Consider the following 10,878-nt stretch of genomic DNA (forward strand, 5'->3'; position numbering starts at 1 on the left):
TGCATTCAAAAGGAGGGAGGGTGGCCAGGGAAGGAAATTAAGTGCAGCCACTGGAAGATGTCTGGCCTGAAGGTCTCTGATCCTGGAGTTACTGCCCTGCTCTGCTGGGGGCATAGCCCTGAGACTCCAGAGAAAAGAACAGTCCACCTGACCAGAGCCGTTAGGGAGGAGTAGCTCAGCAGGAAATGCCAGGCAGAACGGGAACAATAGTGGGGTTTCTTTGGACCCTGTTTTCTTTGGCCTCTTAGCTGCCACCTGGCCCAAAGTTCCTCCTCCCGGTCTTGCTTTTCTGTAGGTTCCACCCTCAGCCCCTGCTGGACACGTGTATCTTTTCTCTTCCTCTGTTGCACACTAGGGCTCAATTACCCTAGGAGGCTTTTAAAACTGACCAAGGCATGAGGTGACTTTCCTAGGCCTTGCTCTATGGCTGGTACGGTACAACGGTGCAAAGTGCTCAAGTACGAATGGTGAGGGGCAGTAGTGCAGCTTTTTCTGGGACCCTGAGGGTGGGTCCTTGCTCTGCCCCCAAACCCTAGAAAGCCCTCCAATCTCCTTCTACACATGCCAAACCTGCGGAGGGGGAAGGTGAAGGGTTGGGAGAAGCAATGGAGAGGGTCTGGAAGCCCAAAGAAAAAAAGGACAAGAGGAAGCTGGGAACTAGAAAAATATGTCTGCCAGTCTAAGAGTGGAAGGACTTGATGGAGTGGGGGTGGGGACGAGAAAAACCAACTGTATGAATGTGCAACATAGAAAGTGAGACAGGCAGAAACAAAGACCCGCAAATTGAAAGAGGCTAGAAACAGTAATGGACAGAGAAGAAGAAGAAGAAGAAGAAGAAGAAGAAGAAGAAGAAGAAGAAGAAGAAGAAGAAGAAGAAGAAGAAGAAGAAGACGAAGAAGAAGAAGAAGATGGTAGAAACCAAGAGTCAGAGACAGGCAGAAAGAGGAAGCCTCATAAGACAAAAGGTGATAAACTGAGTAAAAGAGACAAGGCTAAAAGACTGGTGGGGAGAGGGCACAGAGATGGAGGAACACATGGAGAGGGGAGAGGTAGAGGGGCAGAGGCACAGAGAGACAGGGAGAGACAGACAGGGAGAGAGAGACAGAGAGTCAAAGGGGGGGGGGATAAGGGAGGTACTGAGACTGCCAAGTTGGGAGAAAGACCAACAGGGATAAGAAGCAAACAGCCGCTCAGAAGGTCTAGAGTGAATAAGGTGATGGAGTTCTGGGTTGAAAACAGAAGAGGCCAAGACCCTTTCCTCTGACCCCAGTCTCAGGGCCACTTCCCTAAGCCCAAACAACTCAAATTGATCACCACCTCAGGGTCCCCAAGGGTTGCCACTGAGAATGCCTCCTAGAGCCCGCTGCCTAGAGGCACCGCCACACGCGGCGTCGAAGATTGCCGAGCGCAGAGCAGGCTGACACTGTGCTCCCGATCCAACGCCCCCGCTCCCGCCGTGCTGGACCGGGGAGAGGCCCACGATCGCCGAACCGCCCCCGCCACGGGCGGATAAGGAGCTAAGAGGCGCTGTCCTCAGAGAATCGCATCACTCTGACCCGTCCGTGGGTGAGACCGGGTCAAGATGCTCCGGTCGCGCGAGCCCAAGGAGAAGAAAAGGGGAAGGTTGCCGGCCGGCCGCGGACGCCGGTAAAGGCCGGCCGGAGAGGGACTTCCAGAGCTCTGTGCCAGAGGAGAGCCGGGACCGCGCTCAGCCGCCGGGAGAGCCCGGCACGCACGTCGACCAGGAGGGCGCCGGAGCAACGCTGAGCACACGATGCGCGCGACCCAGACCGCGGGGCCAGTCTACACCGCCGCGTGGGTCACGTGGCCCGGGCGGGTCCGCCGCTGTGCAGCCGGGGGGCAGGGGGGGCGAGGGGCGGGGGGCGGCGAGCGCGCGCCCGCCAGGCTCGCTCCCTGCGCGCTGTGCTGGCCCCTGGGCGCGGGAGCCGCCCCCGGCCCCCCCGCGCTCTGCCCGCCGCGGGGCGCGCGCCCTCTATATAGCGCGCCCCTGCCCGGTCCGCGCCAGGCCGCCTGCCACGGAGTGGGCACCGCACGGCGCGCAGAGCCCCACAGACAGACGCCCGCCGCTGCCGGCGCCGCCCCGACGGCCGCCCCGCGTCGCAGCCGCTGCCACCGGGCCCCCAAGACCACCATGAAGAAGGAGGTGTGCTCCGTTGCCTTCTTCAAGGCCGTGTTCGCAGAGTTCCTGGCCACCCTCATCTTCGTCTTCTTTGGCCTGGGCTCGGCACTCAAGTGGCCCTCAGCACTGCCCACCATTCTGCAGATCTCCATAGCCTTTGGCCTGGCCATAGGTACCTTGGCCCAAGCCCTGGGACCTGTGAGTGGTGGCCACATCAATCCGGCCATTACTCTGGCCCTCTTAATAGGCAACCAGATCTCGCTGCTCCGAGCCGTCTTCTACGTGGCAGCCCAGCTGGTGGGCGCCATTGCTGGGGCAGGCATCCTGTACTGGTTGGCGCCAGGTAATGCCCGGGGTAACCTGGCCGTCAATGCGGTGAGTGTCCACCAGACTGTGGAGGGATGGGCAGGGACCCTGGGGACATTTCAGACCAGACCCTCCATGCTTCTCCATCTTGAGAATGGGTACAACCAAAACACCGGGGCACAACTTAGCCAGTAAGAACAGGCTGACCAACCTCCTGGCCAACCTCGGTGCTCCCGGGTCCGGGCTTCTCTTCACATTCTCCCTCATCTACCCCTCTCCTACTATGCCAGTCTCCCTGGCCTAACTCCCCAGGGCTGCCAAAACATCCCTTCCATTTCTAATCTCACCTGTGAGTTGTTTCATGTGATTCCCCCTTGGTGGTGTAGTTTTAAGGGACCCACCAGAGAGCCATGAATAGTGATGGATCGTGGTCTGGAGCAACCGTGACCTCCCTGGGCTTCCAGTTTACTGCCCATGATGTGGAGGTGATGGGAGCACAGCCAGTGCCTGGGGGTTACAGTTAGAAGCCGTGATGTGATGCACCCCCAATGCTGGCCCCCGCTTTTGTAACCCCTGCTCCTGCCCCTGCTGTCTCCCCATCTTTGCAGCCCTAGATTCAGCCCCCTGTCCCATGTGAACTGGGCTCATTAATCAAACACAGAGGAGGATTTTCTCGGCCATTGTCAAGCTGTGAGTCAGACACACTGGAGAGACGGGTTTGAAGTTGGCACCGGCAGCGGGTCAGGCATGGATAGGAGGCCAGGGGCTGTTTGCAGTAGGCAAACTGGGCAGCTGCCCACAGGAGGGAGGGTAAATGCCAGCTCATGGGGGCTGGGGATTGGGCAGAGCCGTTGACACAATGGCACCCAGGAAAACTCGCTGACACCCTACCCTCTGGCTACAGGCCTGCGCTTCAAGCTTGCGCACACTCAAGTGCAGTTTCTCCAACAAATAGCCTGTCTGGATCATGCACGGGGCTTGGCTTCCAAGAGCTCAGGCTCTAGGTGTCCTTGAAGACCGGAGCCTTGCTCGTCTGGCCTGTCAGGGAGCTTGAAGGCAGCAGGGTCCTAACCCAGCTCTTCCTTGCAGCTCAGCAACAACACAACACCAGGCAAGGCCATGGTGGTGGAGTTAATCTTGACTTTCCAGCTGGCCCTCTGCATCTTCTCCTCCACGGACTCCCGCCGCACCAGCCCGGTGGGCTCCCCAGCCTTATCTATTGGCTTGTCAGTCACACTGGGCCATCTTGTGGGGGTGAGTAGTGCTGGCACAAACTGGGGTGTCATGGAGATGAACAGTGAAAACCCCAGAATGCCAGCTCCTCCAGATAGACAAGATCCAGCAGAGTTTAAGACCTTGGGTGTATAAGCTGTAGCCTTATTGGACTCTAGGTTTGATGTTACCCATCCCCCCCACCCCCCAAAGCCCTCCATGGACTGAGACACTGAGTAAGTGGAAGGGAGGGCGAGCAGGGCAAGCACAGAGACTCAAGCCAGAGCGGAGGCTGAGAAGGCAGAGGAGGTGCTTAGGAAAGGTGAGCAGCTGGGCTGCATGGGCAGGCAGCATCCTAGGGACTGAGAAACCTGGATTTGAGGTGTGGCTGGTCCCCACTCTGTGTGACCCTGAGACAGTCAGAATTCTGTGGGAGTGGAAGGGATGGCGCCCTCCTCACTGTGACCTCCACACCCCCATCTTCCCAGATCTACTTCACCGGCTGTTCCATGAACCCAGCCCGATCTTTTGGCCCTGCGGTGGTCATGAATCGGTTCAGCCCCTCTCACTGGGTGAGTGTGGGCCTTCCCCTGGCTCCTGAAAACACAGCAGCGTACTGAACTGAAAGTCCAGAAGTGACTGGACGTTCTGGGTGTTGTCGGCCCAGATTTTGGGGGTTGGACAGAGAATGCAGACGTGCAGCCAGAGAAGGGTGGGGGTGAATCAACGCGTCTTTAGAAGTACATGGGGTGGGGGTGGGGGTCTGCGTTAATCTGAAGATTTTGTCTGCCCTTCTGTGTATCTGTCCTCTGATATATTTATCTGTCCCTATGAAGATATTGGGGCTTGTTCTTCTGGGACTGTACCCCTGGACAGTGTCTCCACGTGCTAGCCAAGCTTGAAGCTACATCAGGGGTCTGTGTTAATCTGAGGACTTTGTCTGCCCCTCTGTGTATCTGTCCTCTGATGTTGTATTTATCTGTCCCTGTGGAAATGTTGGGGCTTGTTCTTCTGGGACTGTACCCCTGGACAGTGTCTCCACGTGCTAGCCAAGCTTGAAGCTCCCAAAAGGGTGGTAGAGCCTTGCTGGGCCCTGCACTTTGGAAGACACATGTATTGGAGGCTCTGTCTGTCTCCTCAGAAAACTCACTTGCCTCTCTTTGGGGTGGGATTGGGAATCCTGTCTCTCCTGGCCTCTGCCTGCCTCCTTAGAGGGTCTGTGGTCCATGACATTGTCAGTAAGGACTGGCTAACAGTAATCAGTCCCCAAGATGAAAGACACCGTTCCTTCTGGAGGGCTGGAGATCTATGCGTCCATTTCCTTTCAGGGCCCACGGGCTCTGTGCTCTGGTGGAGAAGAACATGGTCCCTGAGCCCTGAGGCTCATCTTCTGATTTAACCCTGTCTTCACAGGTCTTCTGGGTAGGACCGATCGTGGGGGCCGTCCTGGCTGCAATCCTTTACTTCTACTTGCTCTTCCCCTCCTCGCTGAGCTTCCATGACCGTGTGGCTGTCGTCAAAGGCACATATGAGCCCGAGGAGGACTGGGAAGATCATCGAGAGGAGCGGAAGAAGACCATTGAGTTGACGGCACACTGACCGGCACCGGGCCGGGGCCAGTCCCTCAGCGCCTGGACCACTGGAGAAAAAGAAGACAAAGAGTTTGGAGTACCTCTCCCCAACATCCTCTCAGCTGGAGAAGCAGCACTGGATCCCCATGCCGCACACGGAGATGGGATGGGAGCAGAAGCCCATGATGGGACACTTGGGTATGGGACAGGGACAGGGACTCTTTGGAATTAGGCAGAACGTCTGCCACAGCTCAGACCTCAGAAATTGTGGAGGCAGTGCCAAGCTCACAGGCAGTCCAGGACCACACCAGAAAGGGGCGGTAGCCCTGCTTATCTCTCCAACCCAGTATCTCATGTGCCAAAGCCGGCCCCCAGGTGGACAGAGGGGACATTCCCCAAGAGCTCTTCAGGAGAGGGATAGATGGTTCATCGAGGGCCATCTTATTTATTTCTGGTTAAGGATGGGGGCAGGGGGACGCTGCTGGTATTTGGGTTGGGCGTTTCCCAATAAACCACCGATCTTCATATTGTGCCTTCACCTCCCTCCAAAAGCCTCTTGGGACAGTGGCCAGTCACATCTCCCACTTGTGATGCCACACCCTCACATCATGCATGCTCACTAGAGACTACCAAGAAAACCAGGAGACAAGTCCCCAGAAAAGGAAGAGAAGCTGAGGCTCAGGGAAGCTGAGAGGACCGGAGAGCTGGCAGGAGGGGAGATCAAGTGTAGAGACAGAAGGATACAGAAACGGACCAAGAGACCCGGAGAGGGCCAAGGGCTAGGAATAGGGTCAACATCGGAGTCACGTGTCCCTCCCAACCATCCCTTCAGCTATGTCAAGCCTGCCACTTGAGCGGCGCCTGAGTGTGCCAGGCAGAGTGGAGAAGTGAGCCAGGCACAGCTCCTTGGGATTCCAGAGGGCTGACCAGCCAGAGCTTCCTTTTCTGGGTCTCCTGATGCTTCCAAGAGGCGGCGTGCAGGGGGTAGGGGGTGGGGGGATGCTCAGACATTCACAGCATTACCCAGCTCCTTCCCAGGTCGCTTTTGCCCTTTGGGGGTGGGGAGTGGTCCATCACACCCTCCTCCCCTCAGTGCTTGGTGCTGACACCGGGTAAGGACACAGGACTGCGCAGTTCCAAGAGTCCTGGTTAAGGAGCCCAGAGCGGAAACTAGCCGCTGGCATCCAAGTCTTTTTTGTTTGCTTGTTTAGAGAGACAAGGGTTCTCTGTGTAGTCCTCGCTGTCCTGGAACTTGCTCTGTTGACCAGGCTGGCCTCGAACTCAGAGATCTGCCTGCTTCTGCCTCTCAAGTGCTGGGACTAAAGGCTGAGCCATCACTGACCAACCTTGCTACAACTGGAGTGATGGACCCTTATATTGGTATTTACCTGCCATGGGGGTTGCCTTGAGGAGAAAATGAGGCAGTGACCAGGGTTTAGACACTAGTAAGGACAGCACCTCTGAGAGATGGGTGAGCAATGAGGTCTGCTCTCCAGACACTGCCTGAGTCCGCCGCTCTTCGGCAGATCCTCTCCCTCGCTCCTAAGCTTTGCCTCAGAAGAGTGGGAGGGAGCAAGACTGGGAAGAGGCTGCAGACCCAGGCTGGGAGGCTGAACCACTCAGCTCTTCTTCAAAACATCCCGGGGTGGAAATGCAGAGGAAACGCTGGACGCAGGTCTACCTGCCCCACTGGCTTCCTTGGAAAAATCAAGCAACGAGATGGGGGTGGGGAGGGAACCTGCCCTCCTGGCTGCGAGTGCCAGTTCCAGCCAGCAGGGGGCAGACTCGTCCACCAAATCCATACTCGAAGCTTTTCTGGGACTGGGCTCTGGCCAGGCAAGGATGGGGCTGTTCTCTCGGGCTTAGGTTTCTGAGGCCACCAGGGAGCAGCCTCTCACTAGCCCACTCACCTCACTACCCAGGAGAAGGCTCAGAAGAGAACAAAGCCTCACTCCACCTTTCAGGCAGCTCTAATTTGCATACCCCACTCTAATGGACCCCCAAGGGGTGTGTGACCGGGTGCACAGGGAGCCTACGAGAGACAGATCCGCAGCAGGGGTGGGGCATCTAGCCAGAGGGAGTTACCTACAGGTCCGCAGCTTCCTGCAGGTAACATTTTCCTTGCTGTTGGGTGAGGATCCAACCAGGGCGTAGGGCTGGTTAGGTTGCTGTGGTTGGGCTGTTTGACCAGCAGGGGGCACTGCACACCTGCATGTAATGGTTCATGGACTGACAAAGACCCATGCCAGCACACACACTAATCCTCCTCTGGGAACGCCTCTGGGGCTCCAAGCCGTGGCACTGGCTGTCAGCTGTGCTTGGGGAGGTTATATCTTCCCTGTGTGTTCCTCTTCTCTCAGCAAGGGCATGATCATTCCAGGTGTGTAGAGCCACGGTCCTAGAGACCTCCCTGCACCCACCCCTTTGGCCACCACTCACTCTCAAAAAGCCAGGCAACGTGTGTTCTCCAGCACACCTGAGTGAAGCCATACCCAGTCACACATGCTCTGCCAGCTCTCTGAGACACTTCTGCGCCTGACGATGGAGTGTAGGAAGAACTCACATTCTCCATTTGAAGGCTCTCCCTCCTCCGCAATCTATGCCTCCCTCTAGAAGCTGCCAGTTTCCATCAGGGCTGGACAGACAAGGCGCTGGGATAGATGGAAGAGGGTGAGAGCTAAACGTGGGTAGTGGTGGGCAGAAGGGAACTGGTTAGATGGTTGGGCTGGAGAAAGGATTTGGGGGAGGATCTGATCTCAGCTCAGCCCCCTCCCTGGTCAACAAGAGCATCTATCCGACCTGGCCCTGCAACCTACCAGTGTTCGGTCAGAGTCAGGGAGGTAACTCTGAGCTCCTTTCTTCCCTTTGTTCTCTCTTGCGGGCCTCACCTCCCCAGGGTTGGGACAGCTTCACCCATCAGAGGGGACATCCAGAAGGAGCAGGAGGAGCAGGGGCTGGGACAAAAGGCTTCTGAGCTCTAAGCTTGGCACTAGAGTCAGGATCGTTGGGGCCAAGGAAAATGCTGGTTGGGGCTGGAAAAACAGGAACTGGACAATGACTGCCTGCCCTTAGGGGGTGAAAGACTTTGTCCCAGGCAGGATCCAAGGAGGCTCTGTCTTATGTGATCTTGAAAGAAGCCATCTCTGCACTAGGAACCTTTTGCCTCAGAAACCAGAGCAGGGCTTCAGGTAGCAGTTGGCCCTGACCTGCCACAGAGGTCAACTAATCTTCGCTGTGCGCTGGCAGTGAGCCTGATAGCATTTCTGACGAGAGGCACTTACCGGGTGTCTGCAGCTGCTTCTCCCAACACCTGAGGACAGAAGGAGACCTGTGTTACCAGCAAGGTGCAGAGATCACAGGGGCCAAGCAGTAGGGGAGGGACACAGTACACATGCTCCCGTTTGTCTTACCCACGGTCTCCAGACAGGAACCGTGCTGTTGGAACATACCCCAAGCCAGGCTAGGGGGCTGCAGTAAATGCCTTTCCTTTAACCGGGCTCAACCCAGGAGAAGGCCGAGAAGCAGACCCTCAGATGACGCCCTCATCTGCTGCTCAAGCCTGCTCAATCTATGTAGCTCGTTCTGATTCTGCTGGGAAGGAGGAACGCAAGGCTTCACAGGAGAGCTACACTGAAGGAGAGGCAGGAGAAATGCCCCCTCCTGTGTGCAGGGGACTCAAAAGCTCATTTAGAGACTCTTTTGAGTGCTTGGTCCTCTGTAGTAAAGAGGTCAGGGTAGAGATGCGGGGCAGGAGGAAGTGGTCTCTCCTGGCAGGTTGGACATAGACGTTCAGACTTGAACCTGAGGTCATGCGGAAGCCCTGAAGCTTTGGTGGGCAGTGGTGTGACGTGACCAGTGTGGCACTTTGGAAGGATCTCTGACATAAGAGAAAGGCCACCTCTGTTTAGCACCATGGGCAGCTGGGTAGGGAATGGGCCACAGTTGAGCTGTCAGATGGGAGAAGGCTTGTGGGTAGCCTGGTTTTCTGTGTAGGATGAGGGGAACTCAGAAGGAGCAAGGAGTTTGGGTGGAGTGGGGAAGTCTGAAGGATGGGGGAGACGGGCAGAGGGATGGCTCAGGGAGAGAGACACCTGCGTCAAGCCTGACTGACAGACGACCTGAGTTCAGTCCCTAGGACCCACGTGGTAGAAGGAGAGAACTGACTCCTGAAAGTTGTCCTCTGGAATTAGATGTGCATATACTCATATACACACAATAAAATGAAAATGTAAATAATAGTAATAGTTTTTTTAAGAATGGGAAAGGGGGCTGGAGAGATAGCTCAGCTGTTAAGAGCACTGACTACTCTTCCAGAGGCCCTGTGTTCAATTCCCAGCAACCACATGGTGGTCACAACCATCTGTAATAGGATCTGGTGCCCTCTTCCTGTGTGTCTGAAGACAGTGACAGTGTACTCACATACATTTAAAAAAAATGAATCTTTTTAAAAAAATTAAAAAAAAAAAAAAAAGAAGAAGAATGGGAGAGAATGGCTGGGTGGCGGCGGCACACTCATTAGTCCCAGCACTCAGGAGGCAGAGGCAGGAGGATTTCTGAGTTCAAGGCTAGCCTGGTCTACAGAGTGAGTAACAGGACAGCTAGGGCTACACAGAGAAACCCTGTCTCAAAAAAACAAACAAAACCAAAAATGAACCAAAAAGAAGACGCAAGTAAACAAAAAAAGGAAGAGAATTGTACTGGCTGGTTTTGTGTCTACTTGACACAGGTTGGAGTTATCACAGAGAAAGGAGCTTCAGTTGGGGAAATGCCTCCACGAGATCCAGCAGTAAGGCATTTTCTCAATTAGTGATCAAGGGGAAGGTCCCCTTGTGGGTGGTGCCATCTCTGGGCTGGTAGTCTTGGGTTCTATAAGAGAGCAGGCTGAGCAAGCCAGGGGAAGCAAACCAGTAAAGAATATCCCTCCATGGCCTCTGCATCAGCTCCTGCTTCCTGCCCTGCTTGAGTTTCAGTCCTGACATCCATCCGTTGGTGATCAACAGCAATGTGGAAGTATAAGCTGAATAAACCCTTTCCTCCCCAACTTGCTTCTTGGTCATGATGTTTTGTCCAGGAATAGAAACGCTAACTAATACAAGAATGATCCGGGGCCAGCAGAACAGTGGAAAGATTACTGAGCAGAGCTTTGTCTCCTGAGGCCGGGGGAAGCCTGGTGCATGCCTGGCCCCAGCAGGTTCAGCCTAGGGGTCAAAGGTGTATTTATTGTCCAGCATAAAGAGCCTGGAACTGACTCTAAGCTGAGGTCTCCACCAATCCTGATTATCCGGCGTTACATCAGTAAGAGGCAGGGGGAGGCAGAAATGACAGTCGCAGATGAGACTAGAGAGACCTCTCGTTTTGGCTGAGCCTGCATGGCCTCCAGTCCCACCAGCTGGGCCTGGCAACACAGACCGGGCAGAGAGGTGTGGATAAGAATGAGAATGGGCAGCGGAGGGGAAGGGGAGGGGCAGCGGGGCTCTGGCAAGAGCGTGCTGTGCCCAGTAAGAAAGCAAGGGTTCCTCTGAGGCGAGCAAGGGAAATCCAGGACAGAGTGGGAGAGAGAGGGGTCTGACTGGGACTGGGATGGGGAGGGTATGGTAGAGCCCACGGTCCAGAATTGGAGATTCCCCTTGAAGATGTCAGAGGGCTGTC

General features: G+C 55.8%; 1 protein-coding gene across 1 annotated transcript; it reads left to right on the forward strand.

The window, feature by feature from the left end:
* The first annotated feature begins 1,668 nt into the window (after nucleotides 1-1,668).
* Nucleotides 1,669-5,761, forward strand: LOC110334985 (aquaporin-5). The gene is made up of 4 exons (XM_021217063.1): nucleotides 1,669-2,515; nucleotides 3,536-3,700; nucleotides 4,147-4,230; nucleotides 5,072-5,761. The coding sequence occupies exons 1-4, from the start codon at nucleotides 1,775-1,777 to the stop codon at nucleotides 5,255-5,257; spliced, it is 1,176 nt and encodes a 391-aa protein (XP_021072722.1). The 5' UTR covers nucleotides 1,669-1,774; the 3' UTR covers nucleotides 5,258-5,761.
* Nucleotides 5,762-10,878: the final 5,117 nt, after the last annotated feature.

This window comes from Mus pahari, chromosome 17 (genome assembly GCF_900095145.1).
Source record: "Mus pahari chromosome 17, PAHARI_EIJ_v1.1, whole genome shotgun sequence".
In the NCBI taxonomy this organism is placed as follows: Eukaryota; Metazoa; Chordata; class Mammalia; order Rodentia; family Muridae; genus Mus; species Mus pahari.

What these genes read in the sequence shown, in the direction of transcription:
- LOC110334985 (XM_021217063.1), top strand. Translation starts at nt 1,775, where the DNA reads ATGCGCGCGACCCAGACCGCGGGGCCAGTCTACACCGCCGCGTGGGTC. An exon ending in CACTGGGCCATCTTGTGGGG is followed by an intron (nt 3,701 to 4,146) that starts GTGAGTAGTGCT and finishes CCATCTTCCCAG; the next exon opens with ATCTACTTCACCGGCTGTTC. An exon ending in GGTTCAGCCCCTCTCACTGG is followed by an intron (nt 4,231 to 5,071) that starts GTGAGTGTGGGC and finishes CTGTCTTCACAG; the next exon opens with GTCTTCTGGGTAGGACCGAT.